The 20392-nt window shown below is 35.6% G+C and overlaps 1 protein-coding gene across 2 annotated transcripts; it reads right to left on the minus strand.

Annotated features, from left to right (window-relative positions):
* Positions 1-2301: 2301 nt before the first annotated feature.
* LOC129278092 (uncharacterized) lies at positions 2302-12888 on the minus strand. 2 transcript variants are annotated; one of them, XM_054914310.2, is made up of 2 exons: positions 12235-12888; positions 2302-4524 (listed from the first exon to the last, which is right to left on the minus strand). In XM_054914310.2, exons 1-2 carry the CDS (start codon positions 12286-12288, stop codon positions 3721-3723), a joined length of 858 nt encoding a protein of 285 aa, XP_054770285.1. In that variant the 5' UTR covers positions 12289-12888; the 3' UTR covers positions 2302-3720. The 2 variants fall into 2 exon arrangements, with proteins under 2 accessions (XP_054770285.1, XP_054770284.2); XM_054914309.2 differs by lacking the exon at positions 12235-12888 and adding an exon at positions 11099-11647.
* Between the last annotated feature and the right edge of the window lie 7504 nt (positions 12889-20392).

The raw sequence follows: 20392 nt of genomic DNA on the forward strand, positions 1-20392 counted from the left end.
TGTGCATAATCTATGATTTATTTATATACTCATTCATTTCATTTATTTGTTCTAGTCCTGACAAAATATGTTCCATTCAATAATCTAATTTTAAAAGGCAAATTAATTCATAAAATCAGTGAGTGGCTGAACTCTGTGTAACGGGGCTCAAGCATCGATCAAATTTGATTTTTTTTTCTCGTCAAGACTAACAAAGAGGTATAAAAGAGGTGGCGTTGTCACAGTTTAGCATCAGTGTAGTATATTGTATCATCCAAAACCGCATTAAAGAAAATTTGAATTATTATTATTATCATTACTTTTTTGGGGGTACCACGATCTTAAGATGTATAAATGAAAGGAGATTCATCATCATGTATTTATAACAGCAGGGGCCGCGGAAGCGGGGGGGCCACTATTTTCCAAAACCGTGTACAAAAACGTAAAAATTACCATATGATTGTAATTTTTTGCATGGTCAGCCCCCCCCCCCCCCCTTGAAAACCATTCCGCGGCCCCTGTAACAGTAAAATATGAGGTGAATATCCCTGGATTAAAGTTAGTCGAAAATCAAACAAAGAAAAATACATTAATGGACATTTTAAAATTATGTAAATGCCTATTGCGAGCTGCTGAACATGAATATCACAAAATGCCATTGTGGCTAAAGCTCGCGATTACTGAAAGAGATGAAATAAAGTTTTAAAAAAATTACAGTTTATAGAATGTACATTATGACATCGCCACCTTTTTGTTAGTCCTGGTGAGATAAAAAAAAAAATAATTTGATCGATGCTAGCCCCATTACACAAAGTTCAGCCACTCACTGACTTTATGAATTAATTTGCCTTTTAAAATTGAATTATTGAATGGAACATATTTTGTCAGGACAAGAAAAAAAAGGAAATACTAATGGGGGAAAACACGATTTCTTAACCTACGAATAATATGACGCAGTCACATTTCCCCTACCATGCCCAGGGGCGGATCCAGCTTTTTATAAAGGGGGGGTTGGGGTGGTATGCGAGGGAGCGTAGCGACCGAGTCCAAGCGAGCGGAGCGAGCGAGGGGGGAGGGTGTGGGAGGGGGGTGTCCCCCCTTCCTACAGTAGGGAAAATTTTTGAAAATCTGTGTGTGAAAATGGCGTTTTCTTGCATCTAAAACACCACTCTTTTTGGTATAGAGGTCGTTGCCAAATTAACCCCCCCCCCTCCCCCAAAAAGAAATAATAATAATAATAATAATAATAATAATAATAATAATAATAAATGAAATAAATACATAGAAATAGAATAAAATAAAATTACAAGTTTAAAAAAAAAATAAGATTTAAAAAAATCGTCCCCGGATTTTTTTTAAATTTTTTTTTTGGGGGGGTTGCAACCCCCCCAACCCCCCATCTAGATCCGCTTCTGATGCCTACGGGCTACGGCGGCCGTACGGTGAGTCGAATACAGCAGTTTTAACACTTTTTTTACCAGCTACATATAGGTGGTTTGAATAAAAATGAATAATACCTCGGTCACATTTGCTCTATGGCGGCCGTACGGCGAGTCGAAAACAGCCGTTTTATTGATTTTAATTCAAACCACCTATAATTATGTAGCTGGTACAAAAATGTTTAAACGGCTGTTTTCGACTCGCCGTACGGCCGCCGTAGGAGAAATGTGACTGCAGCATAACATTTAAAAAAGTATATGTATTTCAGTTCCTCCCAACCTCTATCCTCTATTTAGTCCCCCCTCCTCATCTCTCACGCTATCTCTCTCTCCGCCTCACCCTCTCCCTTTCTCTATCTACTTCCTCTCATTTCCCCCCTTTTCTCCGTACTTCCCCCTTTCTAGATCTGTCTCTCTCACTCAATCTTTTCCTTTCTTTCATCTTTCAATCTTTCTCTTTTTCGTTTCCCTTTTCTATCCTTCCCTTTCCTCTCTCGTTTGCTCGCTCTCATACCCTTTATTTTTCTTCATGTCCACGCTTTTCCACAAAATAGATTTTTGAAATAAAGAGGCATTGATGGGGGAATGACACTATTAAAAGACACTATTGAAAGAGTTTTAAAGTGAGAAGGCAATATCAGAAGTGAAAAGGGCCCTTTGAAAAATAATTTTAAAAAAGTTGTCACTTATAGGCTAATACCCTCCATCGCCAAATTGGATAACCCACTCTCCTCTTTTTCAAATCCATTCATCTTCTAGTGCCCTCCCTCCCCAAACTTCTCCCCCCTCTCTCACTCGCTCTTTCTTCCATCTCCTCTCCCTATACCCCCTCCTCGGGTGTTTTTTTCTTCTGAAAGAAAAATTAAATACAAGCACATTCTGGTTTATTGTTTATAATCTAGCTGATATATTTTATGTACACTCATACAATAAATAAACCAGGTTCACAAATTCCTCATAAATCTGAATTATAATCATGGTAAGAAATTTAATATTAGTATGGCATGTTGCTACTTGCCATGGTGGTTTAATTTATGTAATATCTCTATAAAGACATGGTTTCTTTCTCAATTTTGAAATTTATCTAATATCATGAATATGCAATGCATGTCTGACACGTTTGATCTCATGGTTTAATATAATGAAAACCTACATTTTCATCACCAACTTTCGGAGGACATGATAATGATAAATGACTCATGTCGAACTCTAATGTTAACTAAATGGATGTCTGTATATTATTTTATACAACAAATATAAACGTAATGGAGGTTTGGTGAAAAAACAATGATATTAAAGTTCGAAACCATGTCGAAATACTAGTATCCTTAGTATACCAATCATCATTATCAATTCCTTTGGCTAGGTCGTAAAATTATCGGTCCATAGTTCATGCTTATAAGCATAAATTGCTTTCTTGGTAAGTAGGGAACATCCAAACTCAAATAAAACAACGAAAATACTTTTCTATTATCTCATAGAGTAATCTGTACTTGGGACACAAATTAGTTGTATAATGCGTAGTAACTAAACATCTTTATCCGGGAAGGGTATTTATCAACGTGGTCGACATGAATTTAGAGTTGTACAGTCATGACAATAATTTTATTCTCATACCATCAATGAGGTTGATACAGTTTGTTCAATCTTACAAAAACATTTATATCTATCTCTGCGATAAAACCAGACATTTCTATAATCACATATTTGAAGAAAACAAAAAGGAAGGGATCCAATGCTAATCGCAATATGCATTCAACTTCCCTTTTCGCCAATAAACGAAACTCAAAGTTGACATGTATTTACTGTATTACCAGCACATGAAAAAACCTCATTACTGATACAACATACCTCTGAAATGTAATATTTATCTTCATTCATCTCATATAATTATAGTAATGTTCATTTACTTTGCTTTCAAAAATATATTAATTTCTTGTCTTAACATAATCCGAATATCGCGGGATTTGCAGAAAAGTTCTTCCATGTTTCCTTATAGTTGGTGATCGCGTTTCACATTAATTCGTCCATAAGTCTTCATTTTTCAAGCGATTGGCATTATCAAAACATCTTAGTTTACTGTACTGCAAAACTTGATGTATTACACGAGAAACTTCCACATCAATGATTCCTCAAATCATTTTGTTGTCCATGTTGTCAGCCCCTATTAATCAGAGCGCCTTTAGTTCGAGTCAGCACGACTCCAACAATGCACAACCACGTGATATCTGTAGACAAGAATCTTTTCAAATAATAATATTCAAAGCAAGTTCTACATCTGCGTCATGCGCTTCAATTCATATCAGAAGAACCTTATATTCTCATCACCTTCATTGGGTACAGGCAAGCGATATGCGGGCAAAGATATCTTCCTAGCTTTACTTCGATCTTCGGTTTTCATTAGGAAACCTTTTCTAGGTCTACTAGAGCTCAGGTCATTAACAACATCATCGACGAAGCGAACTCGATGTTGATGTCCGTTAGTTGGACTGCCAGCCTTAATGGTGTTGTTGTTAAGGTGTCTTATCCCACTGACTTGCTGCGACGTCGGACCCGTATGTACCGTGCATCGTCTACCGTTCGGACGTCGACTCGACATCATCGGTGAGGGTGACGAGACGCGTTCGGTCTCGCTGCTGTTGTCGTGACTGCTACTGCTCTCGTCGTGGTGCGAGTCGTCGCTCGACTTCGCTCCATTGCTTCTATCATCCTCCGACATCGACATTCCCCTCGTATCGTGTAAGCTACTAATAAGTTTCTCATTTGCTTTGTTCAGTGCGTTAATCTGTTTTTCTTGCTTCATAACCTGTCGTTCCAGTTCGCGTATACGGCGATCCTTGTCACCAAGCTTTGAAACAATTTCTTGCCTCTCTCTCTTGAGACATCCCTCAAAGTACATCAAATCAGAGATGAGATCGGTAAACTGGGAGTCTTTCTCGTGTGCTTGCGACATGATTTTATCTTCGCTCTCTTCGAGTTTGAGTTTCCAGCCAGCTAAGAGTTGTCTTGTTCTTGTCTTCTGTAGGTCCATCTGATGGCCCATCTCACCAAGGGTAGTCTGGGCTGCAGCCAGCTTCTCTCGGAGTAGCTTTACTTCGCTTTCCAACTGCACAGACAAAAAGAACAAAATGTACATCGTAAATGGACTAAATCTTTAACAAAAATAAAATTTGATCGATTCATGTCATTGATATGGGTCGTATGGTCCAGTGGTAAGAACATTGGACTTATAATCGCAAGGTTGTGAGTTCGAATCCCCACTCTGCCATTGTCTCCACTTTGATTTAAAAAAAAATCCTTGATCTGTCGTCTATAAGGTCAGCCATTATGACTGAATAACCTAGACGTAAAATGTTTCCAAGGTACAGTATTTGGTTATATACCAGCTTGGCGATTACCAATAAAACGCTGTCCTGCCGAGTTCCTACGGGGGTTACCATCAAACAGAAACAAAACAGAAACAAAACAGAACAGAAACAGTTTTGTAACTGAAGACGAAAAAGAGAGAGGTATGGGGATATAGGGGATCCAATATAGAGAGATAGGGGATGAGATGAAAGTGAGGGGTAGGTAGAGAGAGAGAGAGAGAGAGAGGGGGGGGGGAGATAGAGTGGAGAGAATTTCAACAAAATACATTACAACAATATTTAGATTGGTATTATCCGTTGCCAAGTTACATCGTATGGGAAGAGAGCTAAGGGAATAAGAAGCCTCCCAACTAAAATACATATTCATTCTTTTCTTTTCTCCAATTTAAACGATTCTTAATCTCCAGCAAGAAGAAAATGCAGCATATTGTAAATCACGTCTTGAGACCTTGTTGTACTTTGGAAATCAAGTAAGGGAAGCTCCAGAAGAACTGGAGGCAGAGAAAGAAATTTCCTTGTATCTTCAATTGTGTGGCAAGACAGTTCGTAGAACTTCAGCTGTTTTGCAAACACACTTTCTAATTCAGCGAGCAAACTTGAAAAAGAGGGAAGCTCTGGGGCAGCTTAACAAAACCAAAAAAAGCCAAGATAAGAAGTAATTTTATGCCTCTAGATGAACAAATATGTAGATGGCATACCTGACAGGATTTTAAACACTGAAGTTAATGAGGTCGGGCTATTACAACGTCCCCTATCTAAATATCAGCAAATATTTCGTTTACATGCGTTATTAGGACCCCACGTGCAGTCTCGTCTACTTTGACGGGATTTTTTGGTGCGTTTTTTTATGACAGTTAACATGACGCAAATAGAGAACTGCGGTGGGAGCAATATTAAATTATTTTTTTTATGTATTTCTGTCACGAACTGTTTTTTTTTTCATTATTTGACGTTTGCTTTTGACATGTTTTAAAGAAAGGGATAATTTTGAAAATCCACCTCCTCTTTCTCTCCTTCCTTCCATACGCGCATCCTCTTCCTCTTTCTCTCTTCTATTTCTCACATTCTAAAACAAGTTGATGGTACCGAAAGCTTCGAATTTTCATTCGTGAAGAAAATGAAATAAAAGAACATTTCCCTTGTTTACAGAATATTCATAATCTACCATTTTGATTGATGGGCAGGATCTGAGTTGTCATGAAATATTTTTATCAAATCTTCTGATACAAATCGGCAGTGTTGCGCATGGTTTAACATGAAATCTCATCTTTCCACACGTCTCGTGAATAATATATTCTACACAATCAGACAATGGATTCCGAAAAACAAAAGAATAATGGTGCTGTATTTAGTGTCATCCATGACAGAATCTGTATTTTCTCCGAGATTTCTACTTGACACTTCCCCCATAGAAGACATTTTGCCATTTAACCGATGGCTACAAAAGCATGACGATAACCTCTCCAAGGTTTGAACAAAATCACACTCGTCAGACTATTATATGTACCAGAGTAATGTCACTTGATTGATGTTTAATCAGATATTTTAATAGATAAATGCGAGATTTAATAATCACATGCAATTTTGTTAAATGTTTTATCAACCCTTGGTTTAATCGAGTTAACGTTATTGTTATAGTTGCTAAAAAATGGGCTCAATGTCTTAATACGAAAAATAAATCAGATACTTTGGCATAAGAACAGATTCATACTTACGTTCAATAAACGGAAGGATTTGACAGGAAATGGATATAAGAAAAAAATGTCCCAGATTTCCTAGCTTTTATACCGAAAAGCGCAAATGCGGAACAAATCCTATAGTATTTCTTAAAGGGTTAGCTATGATCGCAAACAGTGAAGTATTAACCTTTAGAACCAAAGCATTAGACTATTATATCACATTGTGTGTACATGTAATAGAATTGAAAAGTTTGAGGTTTTGAATCGGAAACGGAATGTCAATTTCTTTGACTTGCTTCAGTGAAGTTTGTGAATTTTCGTGTCTTTTGTATAGCTGCACGTCGACGGGTTACCAAAAGGTGAAATTCCAGGGTAACTTTTATAATTAGGATTTTTCTCATAAATTTGATCCAATTAGCCCCCAAAACGGAAGGGGAATATGCACTGAAATTATTGTCTATACATTTGAATTATGTTCACGTTAAAGCTTGCAGCGGTGCTCAAAAGTAAAGTGTTTATGTTATGACAATTTTTTTTTCTACATTCAACATTCAACGCTCAACAATCTTGATTTTTTTATATAATGTAATTAAACAGAATACAATTCCATAATATTGTTCAGATACTCCCTTTCAAGTTGTGGCAAGGTATAAAGATCGATTTTTTTTTCTTCCTTTGCTGGTCTTAATTGATGTAAAAGTTTTTCTTGACTTATATACCGATATACAATAAGTTGCTTTTTTTTACTTTTAATTATACATCAGACCTTACTTTGTTTATAGAAACGGGAAAAATTTGTATCACTGAAAAAAAGATGGTTCTTTGTGAGAACTTCAGAAGAATGGTATCTCCGTGGAATCTACCCCTTAGAGAGTTTCAGAGTCTTTTGTCATACATCATTTAGCAATATTTCTATTATACCAGCTCGTTATTTTGATGTGATTCTTGAAAGGATTACAATGGGATGTGACAAAAAACGGGTGGGTAGATAATGGATGGAATGGATCAAATTGTGACCTGAAAATGTTGGATTCATCAATTCGTGAGAGAAGCGTGAGAAAAGAAAACATCTACCATGATGTAAAGGACTAAACCTATCACAAATTTTACTGAAACGAACTGGTGTGAACACTGAACTATAAATCATCTAGGAATACAAATCGGCGTAAATTCCTGCAGAACATCAATATACATTACAGTTATTGGAACCTAGGTAAGGTTAATTAATACTACGGAAAAGATACTAGGCACTGGTATTCCATATCCATATTCAATCCTCTATGATAGTATCAGCAACATCGACGAGTCAAATGAAAATTGAAGCCCGTTATTTTTACTTTTCGTCGTCAGAAAGTTTAACGATTGCTGACATTCCGTGACGGATACCATACATTTATCCCATGGATATTTGAATATAAATTCGTTTCTTCTTTCAACAAATGGCCTAGAAAAAAAGAAATACACTGATCTTATGAAATCAGTGAAGAACTTCATTCACCGCCGGATTCACCGTTAAGAAATTGGCCTCCAAATTAACGTTCCCATCGCAATTCACTGGGAGAGGAGTCGATTTTTTTTTGGGGGGGGGGTGGTGGAACTAACCTTAATAAAATGGTTCATTAAGACTCTCATTACTTTCCTGTCTTTCACCCGACATTATCATGTAGAATAAGTTGTTTATCATCACAAACTACCCTTCATCTTCAAATAATCTTCTTTCCCCCATCGGTTTCGCCTTAATGGGTTATTAACAATACCTTACACAGTAATCAATACGAGTGGAACAGGAGAGTTGACTAGGGTTTGACTAATATCCCCTCTTCTTGAGGTCGAAAAGATTCGTTCCAAATTAGAACTGGGAGTTTATTATATTGACTGTTTGCTATCCATACAATGTACTTAAACATAAAACGTTAGGTCACTTTGTTGAATTAATGTAAACACTATTGAATGACGTCACAACAAACGTCTCGATTCTAAACAAGGTAAACATGTATTTACCAATATCCGTTACTTTGGTTATGTTCTCGGGATAATCGTAGTTCTAACAATTCAACGCTTTCTGAAAAAGAAACAGTTTGTAGTGTTCGTTAAAAATACAATATTCTTCGTCATAATTTGTTTACTACTGGTTTGCTATCGGTTACAAAGACGGATAAAACCGACTTCCTCCTAAGTCCTAACAAAAGAACGGAAGCTAATGCCGCGCATTTAACATAAAACATAAAAACATAGGAACACGAGATCTTGAAGATTTCCCTTTGGTTTCCAATATGAAGAACAACCTGACAATATTCTCTACAATCATGACAATCATGACGATGTTCTAAGAATTAGGATGAGTAAATTGCTTGATTTATTTAATCATCAGCAAAACCTAAACATTCATGTACGTATAAATCTATATTATCAGGTAAACGTATTTTAAGGATGGTTGAAAATATCATCAATAAAATTTGGAGTTCCAAAACTATTCACAAAACCAGTAGTTACTGATGAAAATTCAGTTTATTTCAAGTTCTGAATTACAATTTACGGGTTATCTATGATAAATGAAGACAATAAATCATTATTGTAGTCCAATATGTTTGCTCTAGTTCATTATTTCCCAACAAGCATCCTGCGTCCCACGTGGGAACAGTAATACTGAATCTCAATAGCTAAACACAAATAAAAACAAACGTAAACGTTCGGCAATTATACTTGACTTTTTGTATAGAACTGGTACATGGAAATAACTGCATCCAACATTTGATCTTCTTTATTCGTTACCAAAGCTTTTCGCAAAAATGTTTGTTCGTTTGCCAATAGTTATTGCCAAGAGTTAACAACTCGAATAGCAATATTCGATTCTCGTTGGTAGTACAATCACGATACAATATTGATCTAACCTGAATCTGTCACAAACGCATTCTCTATACCATGTAAACGATCCATCACAGGTATAGTGATTGACGTGTGTTACGCCATTCAGTTTGGTTTTGATTTTTTGTTTGATGAAGGGGGCGGGGCTCTTACAAATAATTAATATTATATAGCCAAATTGATTATAATTGTATATCTACACCGTTTTTAAACCAATATTGTTATACATCAGTATAATCTATGTAAATAATGTATGTATATTTTGTAATGCCAACAGAGTGAATTTCCATTGAGGACAATAAATTAATGAATCTGAATCTGAACCTGATATCAGCAGTCAGTGTTAAATGAAGTAGAACATTTTATTATTCATAATCGTAATTATCTTGTCTCGGTCAGGGCCCATAATCTTTCTCGCCTGGGACACCCAAACTAAGCTATGTATTATTTATTTTCGAAGCCCATTCTCGGATTGAAATGTCAATAATTAACAGTAACAACCTCTGCACTGGCATGGTGGAATCAGTACGTTATGAATGCAATCTTTTAGGTCAATTTCCGACTTTCTGGTTGGTGAAAACAGGCTGCCTCAAATTCAGTCAGTCAGGTTTTTTTTAAGCATTTTGAGAGAGGTTTTTCACAGGGTTATTCCACATTTTCTGTTATAACAGTTTACATACACCAAAAGGTCAAAATCTGCCCTATTCCTTAGAAATTAAGCAGGTAATGGTCTTGACCATTTCTATTAAAGATAGCACTTCTGCCCACTCCTATTATTACATCCCATTGTAGGCTCACTTTTCTGAAGGGCATCACAAGGTTGTGACAGCTTGGAATTTTACATGGCATGTATATTTTATGTAAATGTACTCATGCGAACAAATATACAAACACTGTGGATTGGTTTTACATGCTGAGTGTGTAAATATAACGAGAAAGAATTATTCTGCACTTAACTGCCCCAAAGGATACGTACTCTGTACCAACGTGTTATTCTTGATGTCGTTTTAACCAATTTAACTATTTTAAATATAGAAACTAAAACATCAATTTCACCATAAGCATGACTGTGCAAAGTGAAATATAGATTGTCTTTATTTTGGTAAGATGACAAGAAAACATCAAAACACACAAGATGAAAGAATGAGAAAAAGAAGACAAAGATAAAGAAGAAAGAAAGAAAGGAAGAAAGAAAGAAAGAAAGAAAGGAAGAAATAAAGAAATAAAGAAAGAAAGAAAGAAAGAAAGAAAGAAAGAAAGAAAGAAATAAAGAAAGAAAGAAAGAAAGAAAGAAAGAAAGAAAGAAAGAAAGAAAGAAAGAAAGAAAGAAAGAAAGAAAGAAAGAAAGAAAGAAAGAAAGGAAGAAATAAAGAAAGAAAGGAAGGAAGAAATAAATAAAGAAAGAAAGAAAAGAAAAAGAAGGGGAAGAAGAAAAGAATAAGAGGAAAATAAGCAGATAAAGAAGTAGACGAAGAAGACTGTCATCGATAGATCAAGCTAAGAATTTTGATAAGAACGGCATCTACATGGAATGCAGCTATCATTAATAGATAAACAAAGACAATAAGTAAGTTTGTCTTGCTGAATAGGAACTTAATATCAGGTTATCTCTCGAATAAGAAAAATCGATACATTCTGTACCTTTATATCGAAACTCAATTAAATTTTCAGGATTTAGAAGATTCATTTTTAAGCAATTACTAGGTTGATGTTACAATAAAAATCAACGTTTAAACATGCCAGGAGAGAAGTTCGAATAAAAACTTACAAAAGTGACTTTTTTCATGCTACTCTTCACCTTGAATCCACCAGCTTGATGCTTTCCTAAAATTTGTTCCTGATGACATCGCTTTAACTGTAGTATATACATGCAAGCGAGACGCAACCATGACTATTGGCCACAAGTAAAAACAAATGATATTTTTACATAAGCAACTTCTGAATGTAACAACTCGTTCTAGAGGTGCGAAGATGCGTTCCACGAAAGAAAAACAAAACAAAAATCAATTTCGCTCTTTTCACCCTTGTCATAGCGGTAGACCCCCGTCAAGTTCAATTGTTTATGCTCATTGGATATGATTATGGGTTGCGACATCTGAGGTCGTCAAAGACAATGGATACTAGCACATAAACAAAAGTATATACGATGTAAACACTTTGTGGGGATGCGAGACATTTAAACGTCACTGGTTCTATGCGACGCACCATACACGTTCAATGTCAAAACCCTGTCTAAATGGAGTAACTTTCACTCATCCTAGACTCGGCATGCTTCTTCGGTCCTTGAATGCTACAATTTCCATATAGCGTTATTTCACTGTTATGTGTTATAAAACAAACAGGCAATTTAAACAGGCAATGTTGATGGTATGTATATCATGTATATGAGCTCGAGGAATTAAAGAGGTTTGAAAAAGTGAAAGATAATCCAGTGAAAAATAATCCAGTATTTTTCCTGTAGCCTACGTTCCCGGCCTATGTTATTGTCCTGAAAAATCGTCAGATAATATTCTGGTGTAGGTACTTTACGTTTTGCCTTTTTATTGTTATGTTCTAACTGAAGTGATTTGAGATTTTGAGGCAAGTTCTCGCTTAGGCAATCATACTTATTTTGCCTAGCCAGCAAATAATACACTGTTCTTAAAATTCTGTCTTTAGTATAGATTTATTCATCCACATGCAAACAAAATTTTAAGATATATTTATTGAACATGTGTCTACTCGGTAATTTTTTGCTACATTCTGCAGTTATCCAAGTCTGCAGTGGGTGATAACATGCTATTTAAAGACCTGTTATAATCCACTACTTCGAGACCTGGATGATTTTACAGAGCGAGACAGGATGATGGAGGCAATGTAACAAAGCAAAGATTGCATTGCAGTCGACATGCCGGTAATACTTACTTTTATTAAATTTTTACCCACGTACACAAGCCTTTCCTTTCCTTTGGTCAGCATTGCAACATTTCAAACTCAGATGAGTTATTGATACAGGAAAAAAAGTAGTGCATCCTCGAAAAAACATAGATATTCCGCTCAAAGTCTCCAGATATGTAATATAAAGGGAATACTGGGCAGTATAGCGTTCGTGTAAAGTAATAAGATGTCACAAAGACACAAGTTTCTGGAGCTCGTTAGATTACTGCAAGTCTTTCAGAAGACGAACTGAGAAATGGCAACAAAGAAATCGTCACATTTAACGAGTGCTCAAGCAGAGAAAGAAACGAAGTATCCCCCTTTTTCGACTGGACAAACAAAAGAGTAAATGCATTTAGTTCGTGTGCATGCGAAGCTCCAATGATTCACTAAGCAAGCCGCATACCTTTTCAACTGTGACTTCTGTCAATAGTCAACCCCATACCCCCCTGCCTTCTTCCTGCCTTGAAACATTTGAAATCTTATCTCTCGTTTTTCATTGTTTCACATCGGGCCTTATTTATTTTAAGCATTAGTACAATGACATAAGTTGCCATACGAATCACCTGAATTATCCCAAATATTGAATAATTGTGACAATATATAATTTATACATTAAAATCCTCAGATGTATCGTGATGTGATATCTATGTGTCGGTTGATTGCTCAAATACATCTGCTCATATACTTACGACTCTAAGTTTCATATGGCTTTCTTTCTCCCCCTTTTACCTTTTCTGTCTTATTTTCCCACTCTTTCCCCTTCACATTCCCGTCACCAAGCGCTCATTCCCCCTTATCTCTCAATAATTCTTACTTCCTCGTAAATTTGTATCTTCCCATCCATTTCTTTCCGCTTGTGTCCAAATATTTACCCTTCCAATTTGATTTAACGATTCCACCAGGAATTTGTCAAGTCATTAACAAAACTAAGACCACCTATCCTCAGAAATCAAACAAATGTTTCCGTTTTTTTCTCTTAGATATGCTAAAATGTGGCGTTGCTGAGGAGAATTCATCTGATAAAAAGATCTTTAAATTTACTTGAAGTGATGGGGGGGGGTGAAAACTGACCGAGTCCAGAGTAAACAAAGGCTCGTGTGTATCACGCTGCAGTCACACCAAAGAAACCGAGCTATGGTATGACCATCCATGGTATGACATTGGAGGTGTCGTGGCCAAGTGGTCTAAGGCGCCGACTATACATTGTCTGGGGTTCGATTCAAACCACGGCACCTATGCCCATGAGCAAGGCATTTAATCGACAGTGCTCTTTTATCCTGCATTCAAATAAATGGAAATGCAATGCATTTTCTGAAACTAGGTGTGGACTTATCTTTTTTAAATGGTAATAATCATGGTAAAGCAGGCCTAGCAGCTTTTGTCAGTCTGGAGTCGGTTTCACCAATGTAACTATCGAATCAGAGGGGCGATCGGACCTATCAAAATAACTTCATGGTAGAATCTGTTTGAATCTCCATGGTGAAATCAAACAAATTATGCAACATGACTGAGTCTTTGTTTTTGTCCCTCCTGAAGTTTAGAAAAAAACATGGGAAAATCATCATGCGTCATCGTTATTTGAGGTATCAGATAGCAGATTTGCGGCCGGTTAATTACCAAACCTCGTCATAACACCTACACCGATTGATTCATCATGGTGTTAATCCAATAGGATCAAAGACAAGAAAAGCTGGGATAAGCTTTTGCACTCTTTTAGGATGGTGACTCGTGTCAAGGAGCATATAAGTGTTTTATTATGCTAATGAGAAGAAATTGAAAGTCTCAGTTGATGCTGCTACAAAGTAGACTTGAGAAAAGTTTAGATGTTATTAGAAGAGAAAGAAGTTATTTGTAATTCAAGGATCGATGACGACGACAAAAGAAGGAAGTGTGGTTTAAGGAGAAGAAAACAAAATAAATTTTTATTTTCATTTTCTCTATTGTACACTGCTTTCATATCAATATTCAATATATGTATGTTCATTCGTTTGCATTAGGCTTATCTTAGTTGGATAAACGGAAATATATAGAGTATTTTGTAAGTAAATTTTCCTTTGTTTCTGAAAGATTAAAAAACCTTAATCAGAACTTAATCAGAACTGTATCAGTACTGATATTAGAACACAACTCGACATCAATCTAAAATTTCAACTGATAAATTATCCATGGCTGTCGAATCGATATTAATATGTGACTGATTGGTGAAAAAATTACTTAAATGGCATTATTTTCCTTGGAATATAGTATAATAAATCTAAGACCACATTATATAGTGCTATATTCTCCAATAATAACCGAAATTTATCACAGATTTCAATTCGTCTATCCATGAATTTGACAGTGAATTTAGAATGGAATATAATGGAATTACTCGAACAATATAAAAATAGGCAAATTATGAAGATTGGAATGCAAAGAATGCCATTATGTATTTGCTTTCAACCCATTAAATGCATTGTTAAGTGTATTGTAAACACTTTACAAAGGTGATAAAATATGAAGATTAAATCAAACCCATTCAACAGCCTACTCGTCAAACATTTGCATGTTGCTCGGCATATATGCTCTTCAATTTATAAACTATACACATCCATGTCTGGGTCTGCAATAAATTATCTTAATATAAAGCTATTTTGTATTCGCAAAACATATATGACTACTGATATGTTCCAGAATAAAACACAAGACATATTCCCAACTCTAAATACTTATCGAAACTAAAAAAAAGTCTACATCTTAAAAAAATATGGACACATTTAATGAATACTAAATGAATAATCTATCAATGATATTAATCATTCATCATTCATGACACTGAAGGGTCGGGACGGTCAGAGGTACACCTTGTTGAAGGTCAATTGAAGGTCCATCCCAGAAAATGTTGACTTGAATAAATAGAGAAAAATCAAAATAGCATAATACTGAAAGTTTCATCAAAATTGGATGTAAGTTAAGAAAGTTATGACATTTTAAAGTTTCGCTTATTTCTCATATATAAAACAGTGATACATACAATTCAGTGAAATGCAAATGAGACAGCCGATGATGTCCCTAAATTACTCTTTCGTTTATTTTTTATTGTTTGAATTATACAATATTTCATTTTTTACAGATTTGACAGAAGGACCAACTTGACTGAACCATATCGTATTAAACAATGCTAATTCCACATGTTCTGCAGTGAGGAATTAATCGTTGTTTCACTTGACAATGAGGAGAAAATTAGAATATTTCGTATTTCATATAATAAAATACAAAGGAAATAGTGAGTGGATGACGTCATCATTCTCCTCATTTGCATACCGACCAGGATGTGCACATAACTATTTTTTTTTAATTAAGCAAAACTTTAAAATGTCATAACTTTCTTATTTTATATCCGATTTAATTTGCAGTGTTATGCATGATGGATTTTTCTCTTTATTCAAATCATGTTTTTGTTGGGGTGGACTTACTTGGGAGGGGGGGGGGTATAGTGTGAAGATCAAACCGGCGCGAGGGTATGGTAATTCCGAGGTCGTTACAAGAACGCCTCGCTTGTATAGCATGACGAAATTACTATTTGCCACATCATTTCCAAAGAACCTCGAGAAACGTTTCTGTTTATAAATTTTGTATAGATTTATATCTACTTGAATAATTAAGTCTGAAAATAATACAATAAAAACAAACATACATTTGTTATTATCATTTGGAGCAGAAAGGATTGCTTTAATAGTCTGCTGGTATTTTATAAAAGAAAAATATGCCCAACCTTGAGTGAGGAATTGAATGGAATTTATATCTCAAGTAAAGCTTCACTGATTTAGTATCATACGGGATTTTTAAAAAATCTATAAATGAGATATTTTCGCCTAATTACTCCATGGTACTCTAAGTAATCGTAAGAGTTCAGTAAAGGGCCAAGCTTGTACAGAAATGTTGTATTCTACATAATGGAGACTCTTGAATGCTCCCCTAATAATAACAATTATATAAAACACATTTGATTATTTTATTAGTGAGTCTTAGAACTTTGTGAGATCGACATTGGCAGGTGTATTTGGGGTCTACTTCATTCGCTCTCACTTGGATTAAATTTTTTTTTTTGCATTTTTGTGACAATTATAATAAAATGACCCACCCCGCCCCAACCTGGCCTATCAAATAGAACACACACTTGCCTATAAGTATTGTGAAATCTTACTGTCTTGACATATTGCAAATAAGAATCATTTTATGCATTTGCCATCGACTGAAAATTGATCGATGTGTATTTTGATAGGATTTGTGTTAACAATAGTCCGCCATTGTGATATCGATTTCTTGTAGTTACTAAGCTCATCAGACTTCATTCGTTTTGTGCAGTCACCATAAAGTCTTCAATTTTATCGAGAGGCTATCGTTGACAAGAGAACAATGGGATGGGCTAGAGCGATGTGAGAAGGCATCGTACTGTGCAGGAATCATCAAGTTTCTTTTTTTTTTCTCAAGAAACGATGAGGAATCGAACTAACGACTGATGCTGAAATTGGAGATTAGAAAAGGTGACTGTATTCACCTCACCTCATTGATATACAGAGTTATGAAGAAGAGATAGTGTAGTAGGTTTCACGGTACACCATGTATCTTTCTTGGGCAAGTGTTGGTCCTGAAAAGGACCATCCAATCTCTTAAAGAGACATTAAGTAAATGAGAGGTAAAGACTGACCAGAGAAGTATATCCATGGTCTGAGAAAGGATTTATGAAGGTTCGAAATCATCACTGGAACATTATCAGAAGAAGTGTGAGAGCCAAGCGCTGCAACGTATAGGCCTATATACTCTCCACACAAAAAAGAAACGTTGGAATGGGGTAATTCACCTTTTAAGAGGACATGGAAAGGACAACACTTTTTAATAAAGGTGGAAAACGACGCCTCTCCTCGATCGGCCCACATAGAGGTTTTGATTTTTTTTGGGGTGTATGCCTAAATGGGGGGGGGGGGGGAGAGGAGGGGTTTTATGATGATCTTTGATTTTATGGATATAATGTAGTGAGAATAGAGAAGAAGGAAAGACAAAATTGCGAAGTTTACCGAAGGTCAGCTTGCTTCATTGTTGATTGTGCACATGCTTCGACAAACTGACCAACACAAACATTTAGAGTTTAATCTAGCCTAAATAAATATCACAAAGGACATCCATGGATATATTTTTACATTTTGTCGGTCACATTTATTCGACCTATGTCATGTATGTCAACCTGTGGTTGTCGAGTTTTTTAAAGTAAAATTAAAAACTGAAGCCAATGCATACAAATATGTTATGACAAGTACTAGGCCTTCCTGCATGTCCTACCTATCATTATAAAATCGTTTATTTCTCAATTTCAAATGGAGTAAAATCCGTACATTCCGTAAATAATGTATAGTTAACATGAAATTGTGATATAAGTCTGTCGATGTTAAAACTGTTTTGGATGGAAGCTTAACCTAGCATAAGAACTGCGTTTTGAAGAACATTGTCTTAACTGTTAAGATTCCAGGCCCAAACTTAATCATGATCAAGCAAAAATAGTTAGTCCAAGTCTAGCTTTATTTCACATTATATATCTGCATATTTACTTCTAGAGGAGGAGAACGAGTGGTGACTTCTACGATCAATATATTCAGAATATTACGGGTGTGAAATGCGATCTACAACCTTCAAGGAAACCTTAAGATTCATCAAGGATTATGTCATGACGCCAATCGAAGTCGAAGCCCTATCAGAACACCCTTACATCCATGAGATATTGAGATATATCGATAGATCATTAAGAATTGGGCTGGATAATGGAGCTAAGTGCCCCTCCATTGGGAGTATGTGTCCTCCTCTTTGAACAATCAAGAAAAGAATCAATAGTTTGTACAATAATGATGGACTGGTATAAAGTCAAGCTGTAGTGAAATTTATTCGCCACCATCTCTGTTTTTTTAACAAGGAGTTTCGTGACGCCATCTCAAGACAAACCTTCTAGATAGCTTTTCGATATTCTCTTACAAGGCTGGGGATTACCTCAAATGTTTCCAAGACAAGTCAACCTTCAGAACAGGGGTTTGAGTTACTCAGACATTTACTATTTAGCCAGGTAAACAGCAAGACAACAAATAAACAACATACAAAAAAAACCACGATGTTGGGGTGATGAACTCTACTATAGGAAGCATCTACCTTCTTGGAAATATTATCTAACGAAACTGAACAACATAAATGACGAAAGTTAATGCGATACAATCAGCGGAATCCTTACTAAAAAATGTTCATTGCAACGAACAGAAAACTAGGCGAAAATTAATTTAAAGCACTTGAATTACAGAATAACATATGATGGATATGAAAGTCGGTTATTGTCTTTATCTTTTACACGTTTCAGTTGCATCTCACTCACACAATACCACTTGTAAGTGGCTCCTTTCAAGGAGGGGTTGTATAAATTGTTCTCTTTAGAATGTTAGACAGGTGGTACCTTAATATACAAGAAAATGGGTGTAGCCAGGGAGTTAATAATGTTTGACGTACGAGGTCTGGGCGTGTAAGTAGACGAATAAATAACAAAGGTAAATAGAGAAACAATAACAAGGTAGATTGACTTTGCCAAGCTAAGGTTGCCTTGTCGATGCTTAATACTTCGCAAGACGGGGACAGCGCGAATACTACTACTACTAGTAGTAGTAGTAGTAGTAGTAGTAATAGTAGTAGTACACTGTTAGAAAAAAAAAAGATTTTACAGAAAGAAGTAACCAAATCATTCTGTAAATTGTTAAAACAGAAAAGATTTTATACATTTTTTTATAGAATTTTGCAGAACAGGTCTGTTTTAAAAAGGGGGAAAACAGTTTCATTACAATAAATTTGTAAGGTTACATACACCAAATATCTATTTTTTGTAATTTTACACAAATGCATGTTATATTACAGTGCAGTAAGATTACAGGTGTTCTCGAGACTCTGCTGCAGGATTTTTTTTAAGTAGAAATTTTAGTAGTAGTAGTAGTATGTACTCTAATGCGAATCTTTTCATATTTTTGTTATTAAACGTTGCTTTATGCAATAGCAAATCGATAGTGCGATCCATAAATACAGAGCATTTTTGTTAATACAAATTATGTTAAACTCGTTTTGGTGAAAACTTTTCTTTCTTCTTATATTAATCATGGACCTACTAGTATTAGTAGGTCCATGCAATAATCAATTGATGAAATGAAATTCATGAACATGCTACACTTTCGTATAAAAACAGGAATGCAATAGTCGTTTTCGGCCATTATTATGTACCATATAAAACATAAGGCCTATCAATAGTAAAAATCCTTTAAAAACTTACCCATTTTGATTATTATGCACACTGTCAATTAGGGAAATATGTCGGGAAAACCCACACCGCGACAACTTTTCGAACAGGTATGTTTAACTTCTATAGTATTCTGACGATCTTATAATCAAAATGATGTTCTGCAGTATTTTATGAATGATTCACAACTTCAAAAATACCTTTTCTCTCAATTTATATGGACATGACTATAAATAAACCTGATATCCTGGTAAAATAATGTACCCACGCATACCAGGAAAAATCAAATTCTCCCTTTGAAACAGTTTAACAATGAGTTCTTTCTCACAACATACCCGTATAATTTTTGTTGTTTGGATTGCGGACGTTTCATATTTCCAATTCAACTTTAGACAACCGTAATTTGAATCTCATGTCGCCGATGATGAAATTCATACCCAACACGAGAAAAAAGTAACACGTGTATAAATGGACGATGAAACGATAGGAGGGAAGGGACTCAAACAAAGACAGTATTGGGAGAGGAGGAGACCAGAAATTAGGTAAAATCCCGGAGTAAAATAAATTGGTTAACATTGATTAAAAGTGTAATTCGGTACACGACCACATGACATGCTATCTAGGCAACCATATTTGGCATTGTACGAATGAGGGAAACGGAGAATAAAGGAAAATATTCTCTTTTTTTGTAAAAGGAAAAGTATCAAACAAGGGTGGCCCAAAAATATTCAATAAATCTCCTGGTGTGACCGAAGATGGCGCACTTTAAGACGGCGTTCGATGCACTGATCGATGGCACCACCTCAGTAAACATGGTAAACTAGAATGATGAAGGGGGAGGGGCGTTCT

The sequence above is a fragment of the Lytechinus pictus genome, chromosome 15, assembly GCF_037042905.1.
Source record: "Lytechinus pictus isolate F3 Inbred chromosome 15, Lp3.0, whole genome shotgun sequence".
NCBI lineage: Eukaryota > Metazoa > Echinodermata > Echinoidea > Temnopleuroida > Toxopneustidae > Lytechinus > Lytechinus pictus.

Coding starts and splice junctions, on each gene's coding strand:
- LOC129278092 (XM_054914309.2), bottom strand. CDS start 11,200: ATGTATATACTACAGTTAAAGCGATGTCATCAGGAACAAATTTTAGGA. Junction 4,525..11,098: donor GCATGAAAAAAGTCACTTTT/GTAAGTTTTTAT, acceptor TTGTCTGTGCAG/TTGGAAAGCGAAGTAAAGCT.